Source organism: Coptis chinensis, chromosome 6 (genome assembly GCF_015680905.1).
Source record: "Coptis chinensis isolate HL-2020 chromosome 6, ASM1568090v1, whole genome shotgun sequence".
Classification (NCBI taxonomy): Eukaryota; Viridiplantae; Streptophyta; class Magnoliopsida; order Ranunculales; family Ranunculaceae; genus Coptis; species Coptis chinensis.
The window spans coordinates 9,407,536-9,431,688 of record NC_141461.1 but is presented as its reverse complement, the minus strand read 5'-3'; the positions used below and the strand labels follow the sequence as shown (position 1 = coordinate 9,431,688).

The 24,153-nt window shown below is 43.3% G+C and overlaps 3 protein-coding genes and 1 pseudogene across 4 annotated transcripts; all 4 read right to left on the bottom strand.

Moving 5' to 3' along the window:
* Window positions 1-628: 628 nt before the first annotated feature.
* Window positions 629-1,225, bottom strand: LOC147491328 (uncharacterized). Its single transcript, XM_086567234.1, has one exon. The coding sequence runs from the start codon at window positions 1,223-1,225 to the stop codon at window positions 629-631; it is 597 nt and encodes a 198-aa protein (XP_086423360.1).
* A 1,279-nt stretch (window positions 1,226-2,504) lies between these two features.
* LOC147491327 (uncharacterized) lies at window positions 2,505-3,586 on the bottom strand. Its single transcript, XM_086567233.1, has 2 exons — window positions 3,260-3,586; window positions 2,505-3,146 (listed from the first exon to the last, which is right to left on the bottom strand). Exons 1-2 carry the CDS (start codon window positions 3,584-3,586, stop codon window positions 2,505-2,507), a joined length of 969 nt encoding a protein of 322 aa, XP_086423359.1.
* A 9,945-nt stretch (window positions 3,587-13,531) lies between these two features.
* LOC147491326 (uncharacterized) lies at window positions 13,532-14,655 on the bottom strand. The gene is made up of 2 exons (XM_086567232.1): window positions 13,833-14,655; window positions 13,532-13,791 (listed from the first exon to the last, which is right to left on the bottom strand). Exons 1-2 carry the CDS (start codon window positions 14,653-14,655, stop codon window positions 13,532-13,534), a joined length of 1,083 nt encoding a protein of 360 aa, XP_086423358.1.
* Window positions 14,656-18,832: 4,177 nt separating this feature from the next.
* On the bottom strand, window positions 18,833-23,149 carry LOC147491325 (expansin-A12 pseudogene; annotated as a pseudogene). Its single transcript, XR_015199409.1, has 3 exons — window positions 22,911-23,149; window positions 19,550-19,916; window positions 18,833-19,309 (listed from the first exon to the last, which is right to left on the bottom strand). The product of XR_015199409.1 is annotated as an expansin-A12 pseudogene (transcript).
* Window positions 23,150-24,153: the final 1,004 nt, after the last annotated feature.

Here is a 24,153-nt window from a genome sequence, read left to right as displayed (position 1 = left end):
TAGCCATGGGTAATGGCCCTACAATATCCAACGCCCACATGGTAAAGGGCCAAGGGCTGGACACATTATGCAGGGGCTCCACAGGTGCAAATATTTGTTGTGCAAATCTCTGACACTTGTCACACCTCTTAGCAAATTCTACTGCATCTCATTTCATATGAGGCCAGAAATACCCTTGCGTCATTAACCGCTGTGCCGTAGTCCTCCCTGCGAAGTGACTCCCACAGTCCCCTTCGTGTAATTCTGCCAATACTTCTGAAGATAATCGCGGCCCCAAGCATTTCATCAATGGCCCATTGAAGTTCTTTCGATATAGTTCCCCTTCCATCAATACATATCTCTGAGACGCCTGCTCCAACCTCCTTTTCTCGTTCCTATCCGTCACCTCTCCTCCCTCTATAAAGGGCTTGATAGGATCCATCCACCCACTTCTTCCTCTGCAACTTGGCACACCTCCCTCACCTCCTCTGTGCTTGGCCTCTCCAGTCTTTCCACCTTTATAGTTCTCTCTTCTGACCCCGGCATGGCGGCAGCCACATATGCCAGAGCGTCTGCATGCCTATTCTCCCCGCACCCTAGGGCACAAACTGAAGCTTTGTAAACTTGCTAGCTCTTTAATGCACCACCTTCAAGTATTTGGCCATTCTTGGACATCGAGCCGCGAACCCCCGTTTGCCTGACATTCCACCATATTTGAATCTGAGTACACGATCAAGTTTTTCACTCCCAAGTCTTCCACCATTCTTAGTCCTGCTATAACGGCCTCGTACTCTGCTTCGTTATTAGATGCCGCAAATCCTAGTTTCATAGTCAACTCTATCTTGTTATTATCAAGAGTAACCAGCACCACTCCTATGCCGCTGCATGCGTCTGTGGCCGACCCATCCGCAAACACTCTCCACCCATTCCACTTATCCCAAGGGTCTAGTTGATTGGGCACTACGTCCTTTTCTGATTCCATGACCATCTCCTCTCCCCACGTCAGGTCCTCTGCTGGGAATTCTGCCAAGAACTCCACGACGGCCTGCGCTTTCTCCACTATTCTTATCTGATAATGTATCTCGTAAGAACTAGGCATCACTGCCCATTTCAACATTCGGCCCGACTTCTCAATCCTTAACGCTTGTTTAAGCGGCAAGTTTGTCACCACCACTATAGAGTGTGACTTAAAGTACGGTTTCAGCTTCATGATGGAAAAGATCAAGGCAAGGGCATACTTCTCCATTCTGTTATACCGCGTCTCGGCATCCAACAGTGTCTTGCTTTGAAAATACACCAGCCTCTCCACTCTATCCGCTAGCCTGACAAGAACGGAACTAACCGCATACTCGGTGGCCCCTAGATACAGGTACAACTTCTCCCCCTGCTCCGGCTGCGACAGCAATGGAGCCTTTCCCAAATAGCTCTTCAGCTCTTAAAATGCTTCTTCACATATTCTGGCGTCCACATGAAGTCCGGTGTACTTCTCAACAATCGATACAACGGTCTACACTTGTCCGACGACTTGGAAATGAATCTATTTAATGTCGTGACTTTCCCAGCGAGACGCTGCACCTCTGTGACATTCTGTGGTGACAGCATCTCCACCAATGCTCTTATCTATTCTGGATTAGCTTTTATTCCCCTGTGAATAACAATGTAGCCCAAGAACTTCCCTGTGGTCACCCCGAACGTGCATTTCTCTAGATTCAGCTTCAGATTGTATTTTCGCAAGATTCCGAACGTTTCCCTTAATCCATCTAAATGTTCCTTGTCCGACATGCTCTTTTCCACCATGTCATCTATGTATATTTCCATCCCTTTCCTGATCTTGCTTTCGAATATTTTCTCGCCCAACCGCTGAAACGTGGCTCCAGCATTTTTCAACCCGAAAGGCATCCTCGTGTAGCAATAGGTGACGCCTTCTACCACAAATGTTGTTTTCTCCTGATCTGGCCCGTACATTGCAACCTGATTGTACCCAATTGACGCATCCATGAACGAAAATATTTTGAATCCTGTTGTCCTATCCACTAACTCATCCACCGCGGCATGGGGTAGCTGTCTTTCGGGCACTCAATATTCACATCTGTGAAATCAACGCACATTCGTACCTTGTTGTTCTTTTTTGGTACCGCTACCACATTGGACAACCAATCCGTGAACTCCACTTCTCGAATTATTTCGGCTCCTTTCAACCGCGCGACTTCCTCGTGAATGCTCGCTTCATACTTCGGTCTAGTACTTTGCATCTTTTTCCTTACCGGCTTAGCCTCCTCTCTCATGTGTAACCGATGACAGGCGAACTCCAGGTCCAACCCCGTAACCTCCTCAATGGTTCATGCAAACACGTCTTGGTTTTCTGACAAGAACTGAATTAACTTTCTCTTCCATTTGTCCGGCAAGCTAGACCCTATCGCGTTAAACCTCTCCTCCTCCCTTCCAATACTCACCACTTCAATCTCGTCCAGCATCTTCGGACCTGTCGCCGCCTCCCCCTTCTCCACTAAGGCGCACTGTAATTGCTATGCCAGCCTCTTCCTCGGATTTGAGTTCTCCTCATTTGGCCCTCGGTTCAACCATTTAATTGTACCCCTATGGCTATTCTTGGCCATCACTTGGTCTCCGCGAACTTCATACATTCCAGTGGGAGAGGGAAACCATATCACTTGGTAGTAAGTTGATAGGATGGCCTTCATCTCATGAATCCATCGCCTCCCTAGAATTGCATTGTACTGGGAAGACGAGTCTACCACCATGAACCGCGCAAACACAGTCACTGGACCTATGGTTACTGGTAATAAGAGCTCTCCCATAGGCTCAGTCATGCTCCCATTGAATCCATATAAGTTAGTCCGCGGCGGCCTCAACTGCCTATGATCAATCCCCATTTCTTCCAGCGCCCCTTTAAACAACAAGTTCACTGCACTGCCGCAATCTACCAATATAATTTTCACCATATAATTGCCCATTGCCACCGTGATGACCAATGCGTCTTCATGGGGAGAATCCACCGACCGCAAATCCGCGTTGTTAAAGATGATCCTATCCATGTCCTCTGCTTTCCCCACTCTTGCTCGCGATCTATCAATCCCTTCATTAACCTGCTGGATGCTCATAGTTCTTTGCACGCTATCTCTATGAGCATATGGCTTAATACTTCTCCACTGAAGATCACGTTAATGGTTCTTAAGATACGATCTTGTTGCGGTATAACCTACTCGTTTTGTCCTCCCCTTATAAACTCTCTCATCCTTCCTTTTTCCACCAAACGTTGAACCATCCACTTTAGTGCGTAGCAGTCATCGGTCTCATGACTGCGTATCTGATGATAGGCGCAGAAAGGTTTATCAGGTAATTCTCCGGGTGTGTTCCACGGCCCCTCATATCCCTGCATGTTCTTTATCAGCGGTAATATCTCGCTCAAGGATCTATTCAGCGGTGTAACTTCCACCTCGCAGTATGGTTTTCTCTCTCTGTTCTCCCTTCTAATCCCGTCTCGGCATCTTTCTGCCCATGGTGCGTATCCGCGGTATCCACCCCTTTCTTTCTCGGTCGCACCCACTTTCCTTGGCTCCCTGTCTTTTTCCAAGGATAGCACCGCCATCCCGGATCTCTTGGACTCTTTCTGCATACTATCCTCATATCGGATATATTTCTCTACCTGCGGATATAGTTCATGCAAGGTTGCAATCTCATTCTTTGCCACCGACTAGTGTACTCCTGTCCCTGGCCGCAGCCCCCTTTCAAATGCAATCACGGCGGTTCTTTCATCCAGATTTTTTACCTTCAATGTCTCAGCTATTAACCGACATAGGTATTCCCTCACTGACTCTGCGGATCTTTGTCAAACGTTGAACAATGCCGCGATATCCACCACCCACTTCTTCTGATGAATGAAGTGATCTATAAATGCATGTTCCAATTCTTGAAACCTTTTTATACTCCCAGCTGGTAGTCGGTAATACTAGTCTGTCGCCCCCCCTTTCAGGCTAGCTGGGAACATCATACATTGCAATCTGTCATATCTAGATTCTTGCCATAGTGGCATCTACTGCCGAAAATGAAGGATGTGGTCTACTGGATCTCCTTTTCCATCGTACCTTTCGAATCTAGGCTGGTTGAAACGCTTTGGGACTTCTAAAGCCCATATGCCATCCACCAATGGGTTGCGATTCAGCCCGACCATCACCTGACTCGCTGCTCCCCCACGACTCTTCGGCTGCTGCCGGTTAGCTTCCCTATCGTTATTTATCATTTCTTGCACCTGCTCAACTGTTAAACCGGTTACCGGATTTTCCATGAGATTTGGCTCATTCTCTTCCTCTTCCGCATTCTCGCTTGCCTCTTCACCCATCTCTTCCTCTTCCCTTTCTATTTCCCGTCTTAATTCGTCAGTCTCCTCTCTTAGCCTCCCGATCTCTTCTCTTATGAGCCGTGTCGCTTCTGCTTCCTGCTCCTCTCTTCTGTCTCCTTCTTCCCCAACCACTACTTCGGGCATCGGTTCCTATGCGGCCCCCTTCTTCGATCTCTCTACCTATTTCTTAGGTGCCATCTCTTTCTTGCTCCTCGCTCCCCACAGACGGTGCCAAATGTAAGAACCAAAAATCTCCAATAGAGTAAAACACAAATAACACTTAAATAGAACCACGAAGTCTTTCTTGTTCTCTCTTTCCTTCTCTATTTTTCTCTCCCTTTTTTTCTTTCTCTCTATGGCCTCCTCTTCCTATCTTCCTTCTCTTCTTTTTATACCCCTCCCCTCTCTTTCTGGACCATCCATCTGTCCCCTCATCTGACGGCTCTCCTCTTAGCCGTACCTCGACCACGTCTGCCCTTAGGGTTCCGTGGCCCGGTTCTCCTGCTCCTTGGGGTAGCGCATTAAGCTGCTTCCCTCCCTTGTCCTGCTGACTTGGTCTTCGCTCCTTATTGAAATGCCCCCATCCAGATCGTCCCTCTTCCTTCCATCCCTTGGCCCATCTTACAGCCGTACCCGGGCCACCTCCACTCTCTAGGGTTTTACAGACATGATCCCATACTCCCCAGCCTGCCTTGTTACACTGCCTCCCCCCTTTGTCTTTGACCCAGTTCCGCGTTATATAATGGGCCACTACAGTGTTTGCTGATTCTATAGAATTGAAGTGCTAGTTTTCTATAGGAGGAAATCTGTTCTATCTTGGGTGGGAGATAGTTTCTCATCAACCTTCAAGCACCGTGAGGGGGAAAATCTATCTTAAGGACATAGTGATCATCACTAGGCTCAGATTTAATCATTGGTAAATTAAGTTCATTCGTTGAACTAAAAGGTCTGTTTGTTTGTTGAAATTAAAGGTTTGTTCATGAGATATTTGTTATCTCAATTTGATTTCTTGTTTACTTAACAATAAGTATATTTTTAGAATAAGTTTCATACACTGCTAACCACCAGAATGAAACTTGAAGTGAAGAAGTGTTAATTATTTCCATGTGTTAGGTCACTGTGTATGGTTTCAGTTTTTTAGATTTTTACTGTCGTCAGTGAAAGAGAAAATGTAGTTCAAATTAGAAAAACTCAGGAAAGCTCTTACTTTCTGCAATGATTTACCATAGTTTTTTCACTGTGGCTCTACTCTACTATATATGATGATGATGTTATTGTCGTAGGTTGATATTGTCCATATTTCAAATGCAATCTGTTTCTTTTTGTGTAGTATATCTCAAATAATGCCATCAGTGCCTTGCTTTCTATCACTAAGTTGGTCTTGTACTCAAGTCTCTGAGATGTGGAATCATATATACCAAAATAGATGGAAGTCATGGAACAACAAAACATGATTAATTCTTGAAATTACTACGGTGATTTTGGAAGAATAGAGATGAACATGGATCCTTTTTTGGATCAGAAGAACATTTTCTTTTCTAGTTCGTTCTACTTAAACTTTGAAGCCATTTCCTTCTAGTAACACCTTATGTGGTGATAAACATAAAAATAATATAATCCTAAATATTAATGTTAACAACACTAATACGAAATCCTACCGTTCTTACATTTAAATCAATTCTTCTTACTCTCAAAACATAATCATGCAATATAATGAGTAAGGATTCGTTCCACTCTTAAACCTCAAGACTTAAACAAGTTCAACTAATCAAACCCAAAAGGAACAATGGTGAAAGCAATGATTTGATGTGAAATTTCTATACTACCATTTCCAACACAAGAACAATAATAAGAACATGTCATTATGGAATAAATAATTAACTTTATAAATATAATAGAACAATAAGAACAAGATATGATTGAATGAATAACAACTATTTAATTTATCTAATGAATGATATTTAATGATTTAAATAACTAATCTAAAACAAAGAATGAAACTAATTAATGGAATGAAAACTAAGTAATTAACTAATCTAGATCTATCTTTTTCTAACCCTAAACTCCATTAACATTAGCTTCCTAACCTAACTTATTTTCTAACCTAACTATCTACCATTAACAAAGAGCTAAGCTTTGGTTTTTATATGTTCAGATCCAAAAATTGTGCATGGGCTTGGATCCATGTTTCGGGCCAGAGAATCAGGCCCAAAACCCAATACTTTCAGTCCAAAAAGGCCTCTTCAGCTATAGTTGACTTCGACAGACTATTAGTCCACTTTTGCTCCTCTGATTGGGCAAAGGCTTGGACCATTGGAAAGCTCTTTCCGAGCCGGTCGTTTTGAAGTAAGGTAGGCCCAATTCCGAGGTCTGAGTCTAAAGATATGGTCTTTGGAAGTTCTGTTGACTTTGTGCACTGTTTCTGCCCGTGTGGACTTTGACTTTTCATCTTTTGACCGGGCTTTATAGAGGCTTTGTCTTCTTGAATCTTGGCCTTTAATCACAGAACTCCTTAGCAACCGACCTTTGCTCCTTTATCTCGCTAAAGTAGCACATTTCTGCACATAATGGACTTTGAAGCCTGAAATGCATAAAAACACGTAATCAGTATTAACTCTTACTTATTATTCACATAATTGATCTAAAAGTATGATTGTTAAGGGGTTAAAACTACAGTTTTGGGCTCTTATCATGTGGTTATGCCTTTTGTTGTGAAAATAGTTCCCACCCTTCCTATCTAATTTTATCTCTAGTTTTGTACATCTTAGTACTTCATTTCTCAATGATATCTCAAGTAACTGGATGCACAGAAAATTAGTCCTTTTGCTTAAAAAAATTAACAATCTTTCCAAGCATTAACTAAGGCAAAATTGTTTGGTGTATGCTAGTGTAAAAACACAAAGAGATCCTCCTGACTTTATTTGATCACTGTATTATCAAATATTACAACCTATAAACTTACTGGTCTTAATGTGTTCTCTCACTCTCTCTCGCTCTCTTTTTTCCTTTTTCTTCTCTTCTATTCTCTTTCTCTCTCTCTTTTATCTCCTCCTTTTCTCCCTCTTCTCCCTCTTCTCCAATCATCTCTTGTCGTTCGTTGATCTCTTCTTAATCCAGCGCCCACTAGTCCCTCCACATGTCGTGGTGGTTTTCTAGCAGTTAGGGTTCCGTGAACCTGATCTACTGCAACATGTTTCCTCCTTCTTAAATTGCCTCTGGCCCACTTACCTACTATAATCTCCTATGTCAGGAATATGGCCTCTACAGATGCCCCTCTCGGTCCCATAGACGTCGAGTGAACCCCTTGGTGGTCAGCGAACCGACAATGGGACCGAGAACCCCCTTCTCAATACCCTCTTCCTTTCACGGTATGCCTTTCTTTGATTGGTTATGTTACCTTCCCGTTCTTTATTGGCATGTGCTCCATCATTACTTCCACGTGTCTCAGGCTCACGCGCATATAGCCTGGCCTTACAAATTTTGATGCCCCACGTGTCTTACTTCCCATGGTCCCTTTTTTAGTGATTACCCTTTTGCCCCTACCGCTTAGACTCCCGTTTAAACCCTATCTTCACTCCTAATCCCACACTTTAGCCTTACACCTTTCTATCTTCTTCTAGCCTCTTCAACTTCTTTTTGCTGTTCTTCACCTTTGTGTGATTTCCAAGCTCCATTCGGGTTTCTTTTGAACTACCTCGTTGGCTTTTGCTGCCTCGCATTTCAGGTTTGTCTCCTCCCTTTATATTCCATTCTCTTGTTATCTTGTTTTGTTCGCTTGCGTCGTTGTCCCTCACTTTTCCCTTCGTAACTAGTTCACACCATTGTTGCTTCCAATTTTCTCCTTTTATTTTAGTCTGATATGTCAAAATCTGACTCGACGAATACCTCGGCCACTAGATCCGATGAGTCGGAGTCCAGATCTAGCAGACATACTGCGAACAGATCTGAATCCTCAAATTCTGGCTCTTCCAGTTCTGCCGCTGAACCATTTACCTCAGGAAGGAAGACTGCTCTTCCTCCCCCACCGTCATATCGTTGTAGACCAAATCTAGATGCGATCAAAGCTGCCTATGGCATTCCGGCCGACTTGGTCCTTGAGCATGTGCCCGGCGTCACCCATTTTCCACATTTGGTAAAACTGCGACCTGGTTGTCTCATCGCTACTGTAGGGCAGATAGCGGCAGGCTTGCGTTATCCTTTAACTCTTTTAAATGTCGAGGTATGCAATCACTTCAATATTCCGCCATGCCAAGGTATAGGTAATTTTTGGCGTGTCATGTATGTTGCGAACCATTATAATGAAACCCAGTCTCCTAAAATCCAACTCTGCGACATAATTGCTCATTTTTATATAAAGAAGAGCACCAAGTTCGGTAGCATAGGGTACCAATCCTTCTATACTTGTCCACAGAAGAAGTCTTTTGTCCTCCACCTCACCACATCTAACAAAGTGTGGCATTACTATCCGTTATATGTGTCTGGGGGTTTTATCTCCGCGGACCTTCCATCAGAAGTTTCTCTGAGGCATCTCAGTTTCCTTTAAAGTGGTACGTACCGCCTTTTGCTTCGTAGTGCTCCTTTCTAACTATGTTTTTTAACTTGTCTTTATTTTGTGATCCAGGCTAGAAACCTGATTCGCGATCTCAAATCTACGCCAGCATTTCATCCGAAATTTTTCAACACCTCCGTGATTTGGGAAGTGCTCAGTGCGAACTTCTCGGCATTGACCCAGAAAAAGGCAACCCTCTTTTACTTGATCCATCCTTGAAAAGCATCGGTGACTACCAAGGTCTCCTCTATCGCTTGCCGCCTCCCAAAGAAAGAAAACCCAAATCCTCCCCACTCCCTAAAAAAAAGACCCACAAGTCCTTCAAATACACCACCAAGATCTATCATTCCCAAGTCGTTTCCCAAAGAGCTGTCGCTCAATCCCACTCTGCTACTCCCCATACCGCCCCCTCTTCATATTATGCGTTAGCAGACTGGGAAGACGATATTGTTCCTCCTCTTTCTACTAATTCTGTCGCTGCCATGTCAACAAATAAGCTCAAACTGTGGGACAGTGACTTAGATGGTGACGAGGCCATAGAAGTTGTGGCCAAGAGTCCGCTAGCGAAAAAGGCCAGGACTACACCTCTGGGCGCCTCTGTCCTCCCTACTGCACCTCCACGGCCACTAGCTCCAGGGCGTCGTCATGGGAAGGAACCCACTTCATCGGGTTCCCTGCCCTCTGGTACAGTTGAAATCTGGCAACCTCGATTTAAGGCTAAAGATCGCGATATAACTATCCGCTACTCAGCCTTGGACAACCCAGCTGTACAGTGTCCCTCTTTTTTAGCTCACATCTTCCCAAGGATCAAGCATATGGCGATGCTGGCTTTTTCGCCTCTCATAGATCGTCTATCTATACCAGTTGGGAAAAGGTAGGTTCCCTATATTTATTTCTCTTTCATTTCCGCTACATTTGTTGCTAAGGAATATTGTTTTTTAGCTGAGCCTGGACATTGGGTATATGGTGCGCGGCTTGACTAGCACATTGGACTCTCTGGAGATCGCGAAGCAGGAGATTAATGGTCCTGATGGTTGGAAAATGAAGTATAACAAGTTGGAGAAGGATCGGGACGATCTGCGCATCGTGGCAATGAAGGCATAGAAAGCGCTCCAGCAAACTGAGGATAAGCATCGCGATTATGTATCGGGGGTCGCTTCCAAAATGGAGAGCCAAAGGGAGGCGGATAAGCTTTCCACTCAGGCTGTTGTGGACAAAGTTGTGAAGGATGCCGCTGATCGGTTTCGAGTCCTAGATGAGAAGAAGATTGGTCGTGCACTGAAGTAACAGCTTGAAGAGCTTACTGCCGCTGGCCGCCTTCTTCCCATGCCTCCTCCTATCATTCCGCCTCCAGTCATTGATACTGAAATGGTGACGCCATCCGAGTCTGCTGTGCCTGTGCATCCCCTATCTACTAACAGTGCGGTCACTTCCCCCATGGCCGAGGATGATGATCTTATAATTATTGGGGATGTGACTAAGGTTTCCTCACAGAAGGATGTGTTTGAAGGCCAGCCGATGGGAGAGCATGACCCTGAAGATTTGAATGTCGAGTGACCTTTGTAATTTTGTTCTTTGCAATTGATATACTTTTGACTGTTACTCATTTTGCGTTGTGTATATAAATTTAGCCTGGATTTCTGGGTAAGCCCAGCAGGTTACAACTCACGGTCCTTTAAATTTCAAATTTTACTATATTTTCCATAGTTTCGTAATTGAGAGCCTAACTCCCTTAGTAGTACAAGATGTCCTCTATCTCTTTACTTTATTTTATCCATTTTTGTTCGGCTGTGAAGCCTGATGGAGCACCTCAGTTCGCCCCCAGTTTGATTCAGTCCATTGCCTGCAAAAGGCTCACCCCCCCCCCCCCACCCCCCGCTGTCTTTGAATGGCTATGAAGCCTGTGGGAGCAGCTCAGTTTGCCCCAGTTTGATTCGGGCCACCGCCCACGAAGGGCTCATCCCCCCCGCTGTCTTTGGATGGTTGTGAAGCCTGTGGGGCAGCTCAGTTTGCCCCCGGTTTGATTCAGACCGAAGTCCGCGAAGGGCTCATCCCCCCACTATCTTTAGGTGGTTGTGAAGCCTTGTAGGGCAACTCAGTTTTCCCCCAGTTTGATTTGGACCACAGTCTGTGAAAGGCTCATCCCCCGCTTTGGGTGGTGTAAAGCTGGTGGGGGCAGCTTCGGTTGCCCCAGGTTTGATTCGGACCGTAGTCGTGAAGGGCTCATCCCCCTCTGTCTTTGGGTGGTTGTGAAGCTTTGTGGGGGCAACTCAGTTTGCCCCCAGTTTGATTCAGACCGCAGTCCGTGAAGGGCTCATCCCCCTCGCTTTCTTTGGGTGGCGGTGAAGCCTAGTGGGGGCAGCTCAGTTTGCCCCCAATTTGATTCGGACCGCAGTCCGCGAAGGGCTCATCCCCCCCGCTGTCTTTGAGTGGCTGTGAAGCCTGGTGAGGGCAGCTCAGTTTGCCCCCAGTTTGATTTGGACTACAGTCCGCGAAGGGCTCATCCCCCCCGCTATCTTTGGATAGATTTGAAGCCTGGTGGAGGCCAGCTCAGTTTGCCCCCAAGCCAATTGTGTTCCTTTGTTCATATTCATAAGACATATAGAAAAAGTGCGCTTTATTATATGATAGGTAACTAAAACTAACAATCCTCATCTCATACATGGAATTTTTTTAACATTCTAATGTTCCAAGGTTTCTCGATCTTCACCCCAGCTGAAGTTTGCAATCGATAAGTTCCTAAGGTACCCTTTTCCATCACCACATAGGGTCCTTCCCAGTTTACCCTCATTCTCCTTTCTCGTGGCTGGTGTAACGCGCCGCAGAACTAACTCCCCAACCTCGAAGGTGCGCGGCTTCACTCTCTTGTCATATTGCCGCTGTAACCTCCGATGATATTCCTCCAACCGTATGCGGGCTATTTCTCTTTTTTCTTCTATGAGATTCAGCTCACTTGCTAATATCCTCTCATTCTTTCCCATTTCTACAGCTTTGGTTCTGGTCGTAGATACTATCATTTCCACTTGTATGACTGCCTCTACCCCATACGTTATTGCGAATGGTGACTCATTAGTCGAGGTTCGCGGTGTGGTGCGGTATGCCCAGAGTACGTGATTCAGTTCGTCAGCCCATGCTCCTTTCCGCTCCTTGATAAGAGCCCAAAATTGTAGTTTTAACCCCTTAATAATACGACTTTTAGACCAATTATGCGAGTAATAAATAAGAGTTAATGTTAATTACGTGCTTTTATGTATTTCAGGCATGGAACTCAATTATGTGCAGAAATGTGCCACTTTGGCGATATAAAGGAGCAAAGGGTTTGTTGCTAAGAAGTTCTGTGATAAAGGCCAAGATTTAAGGAGACAAAGCCTTTATGAAGCCCGGTCAAAAGCTGAAAAGTCAACACGGGCAGAAACAGTGCACAAGTTAGTAGAACTTCCGAAGACCATATCTTTGGACTCAGGCCTCAAATTTGGGCCTACCTTACATCAAAAGGACCGACTCGGAAAGAGATTTCCAATGGTCTAAGCCTTGACCCAATCAGAGGAGCATAAGTTGATGAAAAGTCTTTTGAAGTCAAAGCCAACTGAAACGGGCTCTGTGGACTGAAGAAATTGGGCTTTAGGCTCGATTTTCCGACCCAAAACATTGAAACCTCAGCCCATGCACGAAATTGTGGATCTGGTCTCTTTCTTTACATAAAACAAGACTTAGCTCTTAAGAAAGAGATAGTTAGATAGCTTAGAATAAAAAGTAGCCATTAAAATAGCTTGTAGATCTAGATTTTGAATTCAATTAGTTAAATTAATTAGTTTCATTCCTTGTTTTAGATTAATTCTTTGAATTATTGTTCTTCATTGATTAGATAAATAAAATAGTTTATTCTTGTTCATTTCGAATTTGTCATTTAAATTTGTAAATCTAATTTCAATTCTTGTTGTTATTCAATTCTTAGTTATTAATTAGATTTGAAGTATTGTTTAATCAAAATTAGTAAAGTTCAAATCTTTATATTATATCTAGTGTTAATTCAATGGGAAATGATAGCTTGATGAATCAAGGCTAAACCTCCATTAGAGGGGTTGAAGAAGCCTTGATGAAACTTGATCTTTATTAACTTAGAAATCGTCGTGAGAGTTTATTCCACTCTAGAAGGTCGTTGATTCGCCATGAGAATGGATGGACGACCTCACATGCTAGTTATTAATTGGCAGAGATGCCATGTATAATTAGGGATTAGAATTACCATTTTGATATGCGAAGCATTGTAATTTGGATCACAATGAGTCTTTGTTAGTTGATTAAGTAGAGTTAAGGTGGATTCAATTCCCTTTAATTCTTTATCTAGATTCAAACCCTTAGCATCCTGTCATTTCGTTATTCGTATCTTGTTATTTGAATTCACATCGTAGTATAAATTCCCTCGTAAATCTCTCATTGACTTTGGATAAACCATCAATTGTAGAAAACTTGAATGATAAAGGACTAGGAGTGGAACGAATCTTCTATTCCAACTCTACGTCAATAGATTCAAGAGTAGAAAACAAATATCTTTGATAAGTCTAGTAACAATCCAGTTTATAGTTTTACTTGCGTCTAGAGATTCATCGCTTTATTTGTGAGTAAGACTATCTTTTTTACGGTTATCACTCCTCCAGTTTTCTCTTTATATTATCCATTATGATTTTGTTCGAAGACTCTGCTTGTCCATTTCCTTCTGGATTATATGGTGCTGAGAACCCCTGTTTCACCCTAAATGCCTGAAGGAACTCTCGCACCTTTCTCCCAGTAAATTGGGTTCCATTATCCGCGATGATCATGTGTGGCAACCCGAACCTACATATGATGTTCTCCCATAGGAACTTCTTCACATTTTCTTCCTTCACTTGTTGCAATGCTACTCCCTCTACCCACTTTGTAAAATAATCAGTAGTAGCCAACATAAACCTCTTTTGCCACTCGCCATGGGCAGCGGCCCCACTATATCCAATGCCCACATGGCGAATGACCAAGGACTGAACACGTTATGTAACGGCTCTGCTGGTGAATGTATGAGTGGTGCAAATCTCTGGCACTTCTCACATTTCTTGGCATACGCTGTGGCATCTCTCTTCATGTGTGGCCAAAAGTACCCCTGTGATATCAATATGTGGCTCGTTGTACACCCCGCCGAGTAACTGTCGTAGTCCCTTTCGTGTATCTCAGCCAAAACTTCATGTATCTGCTGCGGTCCTATGCACTTCAACATCGGTCCGTTGAAGTTCCTTTTATACAAATCCCCTTCTAGCAAGGTGTATCTTTGACTCGTTTGTTCCATCCTTCGTCTCTCGTGTTTGTCTTCTATTTCTACTCCCATCAGGAATGTTTTTATGGGTGTCATCCATCCCTGCTCTTTCTCGATAGTAATCCAAACACCTTCCTCCTCTGAGGTACTTGGTCTACTTAGCACCCTCACTTCAATTGATCGACCCTCTGTTCCAGGAAGTATTGCGACCACATAAGCCAATGCGTCGGCGAGTCTGTTTTCACCACAGCCTAGATGTGCAAACCTGATCTTATCAAACTTGTTTGCTTTTTTTTGTAGGTATTCCAAGTACTTCACCATCCTTGGGCAATGGACCATAAATCCTCCATTCATCTGACAAATTACTAAGTTTGAATCAGAGTAAACAGACAATTCACTCACCCCCAGATCTTTTGCAAGATCCAAACCTGCTATCATTGCCTCATACTCAAACTCATTATTAGAAGCCGTGAATCCCAATTTCATCGACAACTCTAGCCGATTGTTCTCCGGCGTCACCAGGACGACTCCAATTCCGTTCCCTGTTTCTGTCGCGGAACCATCCGCAAAAACTCTCCATCCATTCCGCAGGCCCCAAGGATCCAAAGGATCATGGCTCAGCTCCCCTTCCTATTCCATGACCATGTCCTCTCCCCAAGTTGGGTCCTCGGCTGGAAAGTCTGCCAAAAACTCTGCCACATTTTGTGCCTTTTCTGCAGTACGAATCTGGTATTGAATCTCATAACAACTGAGCATCACCGCCCACTTTAGCATTCTGCCTGATTTGTCTACGTTCAACGCTTGCTTTAATGGCAAATTCGTTATCACCACCACTGAATGGGCCTCGAAGTAGGGCTTTAGCTTTAAGGCCGAAAATATCAAGGCCAAAGCATACTTTTCAATTCTGCTGTATCGGGTTTCCGCATCTAGCATGGTTTTACTCTAGAAGTAAACTGGCTTTTCTAATTTTTCCACCACTCATACTAGGACTGAACTCACTGCGTACTCTGAAACTCCCAGATACAAATACAGTTTTTCCCCCTGTTCCGGCCGTGATAGTAAAGGTGCTTTTCCTAAATAACTCTTCAACTCTTGAAAGGCCTCTTCACACTCTACTGTCCATTGGAAATCCGAAGTTTTTCTCAACAAACAATACAGCAGTCGGCATTTGTCCGACGATTTTGAAATAAATATGTTCAATGCCACGACCCTTCCAGCTAACCGTTGCACTTCTTTCACGTTCTGAGGGGACGGCATATCTATCAGTGATCTAATATGTTCGGGATTCACTTCTATACCGCAATATCTTACTATGTACCCCAAGAATTTTCTAGAAGTTACCCCAAAGGTGCATTTCTCGGGGTTGAGCTTCAATTTATACCTCCGCAGTATAAGGAAAGTCTCCTGGAGACCCTCTAAGTGTTTTTGTTCTGACATGCTTTTTTCCACCATATCGTCAATATATATTTCCATCCCCTTCCGAATCTTGCCCTCAAACATTTTTTCTCCTAACCGCTGAAATGTGGCCCCAGCATTCTTTAACCCAAATGGCATCCTCGTATAGCAGTAGGTACCACCTTCCACCACGAGGTTGTCTTCTCCTGATCTGGCCCGTACATCGCGACTTGATTGTATCCCATGGACGCGTCCATAAAAGAGAATATCTTGAACCCTACCGTTCTGTCTACCAGCTCATCTACCCGAGGCATTGGGTAACAATCTTTAGGACATTCTTTGTTGACGTCTGTAAAGTCAACACACATCCTAACCTTTCCATTCTTCTTTGGCACCGTGACCACATTCGACAACCATTTCGTGAACTCAACATCCCTAATTATCCCGGCCCCCTTCATCTTGTAACGTCTTCGCGAATACCCTCAGCGTACTTCGGCCTCACGCTTCTCATTTTCTGTCTTACTGGCTTAGCATTTTCATTCATATGCAAGCGATGACAGGCAAACTCTGGATCTAACCCAGTAATATCCTCAATTTCCATGCAAATATATCCTTATTCTCTGTCAAAAACTGTACTAGCTTATTCTTCCATAGATCTGGCAATTCAGACGCCACTGAAGTAAATTTCTCCTCGTCTCCTACCCCCAGGTTCACTATCTCAATCTCATCTAAAGTTTTCGGTCTAGGCGGAGGCTCGTATATTTGCCGTTAAAGCCGCCTCCTGTAATTTTTATGCCGCTCCAGGCTCCTGAGCCGCGCCCTCCCCTTTCATTCCTCGGATCATATTTTTTACTGTCACCTGGTGGATGTTCTAAGCAACCACTTGATCCCCTCTTATTTCATACATCCCTCCATTTGTGAGGAAACGGATTACCTGGTAATATGTCGATGGAATTGCCCTCATCTCACGAATCCATCGTCTCCCTAGGATTGCATTGTACTGGGAGTTAGTGTCCACCACCATGAACCTGGTGAATACAGTCGTCAGCCCAGCAGTTACTGGCAATACTAGTTCCCCCATGGGCTCGGTCATACTGTCATTGAACCCAAACAAATTTGTTTGTGGTGCTTTCATCTGGTCTCTATCGATATTCATTTCCTCCATGGCTCCTTTGAATAGCAGATCCACTGAACTTCTCGCAGTCTATCAACACCCTCTTTACCAGATAATTTCCCATTGCTATAGTAATTACCAATGCATCCTCATGTGATGAAATTACTGACTCCAGGTCAGCTGGGGTGAACATTATGGTTTCCTCGCCCTTCGCAGTTCCACTGATTAACCGTGGTATGCTTACCACTTCATTGACATGTCGTAGACTTGCTGTCTTTCTGATCTTTTCGCGGTGTACATTTCTCCCAAGTGTTTCCCCATTAAAAATAACGTTGATAGTTCCTAAGATTCTTGCTGGTGCCGGCAACCTCTCAGCTTAATGCACCTCAGTGACAAATTCTCTGAGCATTCCTTTTTCAATCATCCTCTCCACCAACCACTTCAAGGCATAGCATTCATTAGTTGTGTGGTTATGGATCTTATGATATGCACAAAATGGTTTCCCTTCTATCTCTCCTGGCGTGTTCCGCGGACCTTCATAGTACTATAGCCCCTTAATTAGTGGCAAGATCTCCTCTAGAGGCCTGTTAAGCGGAGTTTGCTCTATCTCGCGGTATGACTTCCTTTCCAGAATGTCCCTCCTACCACGATCACCCGATCCTCTCTCTCAGTGCAAGGGCTCGCCTCGTATGATGATATCTTTTCTCTTTCCTCTCTACTGCTCTTATCCCTCCGGTCATCTTTATCCACAGCCTGCACTGCCTTTCCCGATCTCTTCTGTTCCTTTGCGTTTCTCTGCATTATGTCCTCATATCGTATGTATATTTCTACCTTCGGGTACAGAGCGTGCAAAGTGATGATTTCAATCTTGGAAACCGACTCGTGGACTCTTGTTCCTTGCCTCAAACCATGCTGGAAGGCTATGACCACTGTATGTTCATCCAAATTTTCCACTCTCAGCGTCTCTTCCTTGAATCTACACAAAAACTCCCTCAATGATTCCACTGACCACTGCTTGATATTGAATAGGGCCATGATATCGACCACCCTCTGCTTCTGGTGTATGAAGTGATCGACAAAGGCGCGCTTTAGCTCTTCAAATCTGCTGATGCTCCTCGATGCTAACCTGTAATATTAGTCAGAGGCTCCACCCTTAAGACTTGCCGGGAACATCATGCATCGGAATCCATCATACTTGCTTTCCTGCCATAACGGCATCTGTTGTCGGAAGTGATACAGATGATCTGTCGGGTCTCCTTTCCCGTCATACCTTTCAAACCTTGGTTGGCTGAACCTCTTAGGCACTTCAGAATTCCAAATCGAATCTGCCAATGAATTTTTATTGAGACTCGCAACCTCTTTCTGCGCTGCGCTCTCGTTCACTCTTTCTGCTCCGCGATTCGCTTCCTTATCTTTCTCAATCATCGCCTATACAACCTCCAGCGTGATGCCCGCTGTTTGTTCCACGCCCACGGGTGGAAATTCTTCATTCTCCCCCTCCATTTCACTACCTTGCAGATCCCTCTGCTCTGTTTCCCCCTGGGTGGACTCCCTTTCTTTTCTCAGCCCATCATTCTCATTACGTAACCTGACTATCTCCTCTTTAAGGAGTCTGGTGGCATCCGCCGCCACCTCCGATGTCTCTTCTTCCCCTACTCCTTCTATCTCTATGCTCGCTGCTTCTTCTTCCGCCTCTCGAACCGCTTCTTTCCTAGGTCTTCCTACTGCTCTTTTCGCTATGGTGGCCATTTTCGTTATGTCCCCACAGACGGCGCCAAATGTATTATTAAAGATTACAACCTATAAACTTACTGGGCTTAATGTGTTCTCTCTCTCTCTCTCGCTCTCTTTTTTCCTTTTTCTTCTCTTCTCTTCTCTTTCTCTCCCTCTTTTATCTCCTCCTTTTCTCCCTCTTCTCCAACCGTCTCTTGTCGTTTGTTGATCTCTTCTTAATCCAGCGTCCACTTTCCCCCCACATATCGCGGCGGTTTTCTAGCAGTTAGGGTTCCGCGAACCTGATCTACTGCAGCATGTTTCCTCCTTAAATTGCCTCCAGCCCACTTACCTCCTATAATCTCCTATGTCAGGAATATGGCCTCTACAATCACTAAATAAAATTACATAAAAATTTCTTTGTTTTCTTAAGCTACTGGAACAGTTGAATAAATTAAAATAATGAACAAAGAATTGATGCTGAGACTACATGTATGCGTGAGATCACAATCTGTAAATGAACGCTTTACAGTCAAGTAAGTAAGAGACTAAAAGAATGAAATAATGATTCTTCATTTTAATCATCGTGTTGTTCTTCCTTCCTACTAAGTGAACTGATGTTGGGAAGCAAATATTTGTCCAAACTTCCATGTCGAAGGGACGACATTGGGAAAAACTAGCGTTTTTCCATTAACTAAGGTAAGTCTGAAAGACAACTTCTGGTTTCTAGCATCAATGCTACTTTGCCAGTTTGCTCCCCAGTTTCTATGCATGGGTACCCATTGCCTTAACTTTGATCCCCTGATCCATGCAGCCTTCACGTCACCACTACCGCCTATATTTGTTACCATTACCATGTTAAAATTTGATTGCCCCTTCAATGTGAATCTTACTCCACCACTTCTTTTGCATGGCACCCTACAAATACCAATAATTGCAATCGAAACTGAAATGTCAAATGCCCAGTAGTTAGATTAAACTGATTATATCACGTGATATAGATAGGTAGCATCCAGTTGAATTAGTCGAGGAGCTAGGGATGTATAGATTAAAGGAATCGCCTAATACTAGGCCTTGTGATGAATATGCTGTAATTTTTTATCAAGAACATAAAACTACAAATTTGTAATATTGATGCATGTTATGATAGTCTAATACCTTCTATAGACAACAGGAATAATGCCTTCATTGCCTTGGCGAGCAATGTGAAAGAAAGCAGGCATGGACATATCAAAATGTTGACGAGGGGCATTACACCATCCACCATTGTTGTTTGGTGGACAGAAGTTGGTGGCTGTGATAGTCACAACCCCACGTCGGAGGCACCATTTGGGGTCAAGCCTTGCATTACACCTGAGCTCATAGCATGCACCACAGGCCTCACCACCTCTGAAGAGTGCACTACTTAATGCTGCTGTATTTGTGCCAAATCCAGCTTGAAATATGTTTTCATAGCCACAGGCACCCCCTGTAGTGGAAGAAAAATAGTTCCAAGCTCGTTATCCTTTCAAAACATGTACGTACGCTACCAAATTAAAATGCAACTCACTGAAAGAAAGAAATGTACGTACCAAGGGTCGTGGGATTTTGAGAGGCACCATAAAAAGTTGCATGGCCATCAAACCAACCATGAATCACCTTGACAACCAAAGAAAAGAAAAAGCACCAAATTGAAAGAAAAGGAATTCTAAATGTTACCATATTTTCTCTTTGTTTGTACTCAAACTAAAAAATTGAGCTTGATTGTTGTGCAATATCTTCAAGGGACCCCCTTGGTATATATAAACTCAAGAGACGCGTTTGTTTGTCGGTGAGTAAAATAATCAATTTCTTTTTCTTTTCTTTTCTTTTTAGACTATGGCGTTTATTCAAGTCCTTTAAGGTACGGAAAAATTAAGTGTACGGTTGGTTGATACCTTAAAGTACTTCGTAACTCACATGGGATCCAAATGCATTCTCTCAAACACGTTTATACTAGTTGATAGGTGCAAACTAGTTATCGGATCGGCTCAACTGTTGTCGCCCCTGCACTAATGTGAGAGGTTGTTGGTTCGGAACTCACTGGCTTTTCCTTGGGGAGTTTTCACTATTGTAATTATTTTCTAAAGGAAATTGCACCGAATGATAGTTTTCAATTTTTCATGTATGATTCCCGTTATAATTACCAATTTCCCCATTCTAAATCCTATAAATAAAATTTCAGGAAAATATTCCAGTGTGAAAAATCAAAGTTCTTCGTATTTCCTCTTCAAAAGGTCTAAAATGAAAGACATCTAACATCAGGATACATTTTATCGTATGACAGGCTACATCAAATAGGAGATTTGGAGCTCAGGATAATGCATTATGGCATTGAAACAAGTTCTATAATGGGAGTATGGCGGAATAAAGGCCTGTGCTGTAAGCCTATACGGAAATAAGGCACCAAGTCATCTATAAAAATAATGTATTATTTTTGACGTTGTTGGTGCGTGTGGGTCCTAAGATTAGCAGAGGAGAACAAGAGGAAATTGATTCACATGATTTTGTTCCTTGAGAGGACACAGAAAATTTGGTTTGTACATATTTTGTGTTTTGGACTTAATTTGGTACAGTTAAATGAAGCTTCCTGTGTCTAGTACTCTAATTCAAGCAAATGCCGGTGGAATGAGAAGCTGTTTAATGTGTTCACCTTTTATCCATCGCCAAAGCCAAATGTATTTGAATGAAATTCCCATTTTATGGGCGATTAATATTTGTTAGTTAAGGTGTTTGACTCGAGTCACTCAGCTAACATGCTGATCTAGTCGATAGTCTAAACTGATATGATTCTTGACTGAGATACTTCTCATACAATCTATGGTCTCATAAATCAGTCACGTTCATGGTGCGGTTAAGTAGTTGTCAAAACAGACAACGGGGTTTAATCTCCGTAGTACTTAAATGGTTGCACAAAAAACTCCGGAAGCGAACAAATGCATAAAACCTTCCTATTATTTAAAACATAACATCAAAGTCAAAACAGACCAAAATACTCCTGTGAAAACCGGCTTCGTCTTTTTTTGGTAGGCAAGCGGGGTTTTTAACGAGGTCCCCTACCCCATTCCATTAAAATAAAAGTAAAGATAGCTTGTTACAATCTCACATATTCCATGCCTATAGCATCCTCATATACAATTTTCCTAATATCCTCTGAAAAAGAACTAGGAATTATATCAATCTTCCTTACATTGGGTACATTTTAGCTAAAGCATCCGCCCGGTTGTTTGCTTCTCGGTACACATGAAGAAGTTTAAATTTTTCGAGCTGCCCTACCGGACTTTCAATATTTCTAACAAGCTTTCTTGCCGCCACGAGTGCACCCTTTACCGCTTCAAATAGGACACCACGGTTGTTGAGTCCGTTTCTTGCTTCAATTAAATTTACCCTGCTTTATAGTCATTTCCAGCCCTTTTCCAGCCCTTGTAACTCTATCATCGCGATCTCTCCATACTCGGTCTTACCTTTCCTTGCCGCCAAAACCTCCCCTTATCGGTTCGAACCGCAGCCCATCCTCCAAGTCCCCTTGTAAAGTGCCATCCAATTCAAAACCCACCACTCAGTATCGGCTTTGTTCCCATCTACATTTCGTGGAATCGACACTCTTTCTTCTATATTCACTTCCGGATCTTGTTCATTGCTTGTAACTCACTTCCTCGGTTCCATCTTGGCTCGCAATGAAATCAATTTGGTTCTCGCATCATTGAAAATCGTTAGCTTTGGTATTTATGTTTTTAAAAATCCTCGATTTCGTTCGTAAACCCAATAGATCATTCCATTCCATACAAGCTTTAGTGCATCTTGCTTTATCCCCTTCCCTTTTGTTTTCGACCGACCCATTCCAATTCAAATTCCCGTAGCTTCTCGCCTCTGTTATACCCGGCTTCAATGAAGCCCAAACAAATTGAAAATCCAAAAAAAGGTGCTCCTCATCCTCCACATCATGCCAACAAAGAATGCAAATATTTGATGTTACCTTCTTCCACTCCCAAAGCTTGCTAAGTGTTTTAAGTGCACCTTGTAACGCCATCCAACTGATAAAAGAATGCCTGGGTATTCGATTCGCATACCATACTAGTTGACTCCACTGGGTCCTCGATTTTGCATTCCGGACATGCTGAAATGTGTCCTTCATATTATAGTCCCCTCGTGTTGAGACCGACCATACTATGTTGTCTTCCCCCAATAGCCACGGTAGTCCCATTTGTAGAATAATGTCGAAAAGTTGCACTTTGACGTCATCGGTACCAATTTCACCATTCTCTATGACTTGTGAAACATGAGAGTTCAGATTGCATGTAGATCTATGCAATAAGGCTTGAGGAAAGAATGCTTTAAGAATCCCAATGCCACTTCAACCTTGTATTCACCCCATTCCCTATTTGATGCAAAGCCAATATCCTTTCCTTCCTTTCTATTCTTCAAGATACCTCTCCGACTCCGGGAGCAATCATTAGGGATTGCCATATGCCGTAAGTCCTTTTTTGTAAGATTCAATTACCCAAATGTTTTCTTATTACTCACCAGATTCGAGAGATGTTTCAGATTAGCTGCCATATTCACTGCTGCAATATCTCGCACTCCCAATCCCCCTTCCTCATAAGGGTAACACACATTTGCCCATGACACCAATGCATGAGATGTTGCACAATCCGGTCCAGTCCAGAGGAAATTTCTGCATAGTCTATTGATGTCCTCAATAGTACTCTTTGGGAGCATAAAACATGACGCCCAATACATACTAATGTTGTTCAATACAGCCTTCACTAGTTGTAGCCTTCCCGCATAAGATAAGGACCTTCCTTTCCATGATTGAATTATGTTTGCCACCCTAGATATCAAGGGAGCACAATCACTTGTTGTGATCAGTGGTAGCCCCGGATACTTCACAGGCAGACTTCCTTTCAGAAACTGTATGACGTTTTGTATATCGTCACGAAGGTTATCTTCCAGCCCAGCAAAGAAGAGTGCACTCTTTTCTATATTGACTTCCAGCCCCGTACACTTCTTAAAGATGGCGGTGTAATTTCAAAGAATTTGCGGTTCAATATCTCCATGCATGAAGGCTATAAGATCATCCGTAAATGAGTGATAATAGGGTCTTTGCATCTGTAATGAAGTTTAAACTCTCCCACTTGAACTGTTTGCAGCATGAGTTCATGGAATAAATCCATAACTAGTACAAACAAGTATGGTGACATGGGGTCCCCCTGCCTGATACCTCTCTTGCTCTTAAAATAGCCATAAGGAGCGCCATTAAGCATTATAGAGAACACTGGAGTGGCAATGCATACCTTGATCCAATCAATAAATTTAGCTGGAACTCCAATTCTTTGCAGAGAGAAACTAACAGCTTCCCATCTAATAGAATCATAAGCCTTCCTGAGATCAATTTTTGCCGCACATCTTGGGGGCCCTCCCCTTCGATGATAATTATGTAGAAGCTCATGTGATAGCAAAATATTGTCCTGGATGTTTCTTCCCGGAATAAACGCGGATTGATCATCTGCTACTACCATAGAAATGAAGCCTTTCATCCTGCTCATTAGTATCTTTGTAATGCATTTATAAATAACTCCACAGCAAGCAATGGGCCTATAGTCACTTAAGGATGTAGGACTCACATTCTTTGGAACTAGGGTGATACATGTAGCGTTAACTTCTTGAAGCATTCTACTAGATACAAAGAAATTTTTAATTGCTTTAATGAAATCCTCACCAATAATTCTCCATGTGGCCTTGAA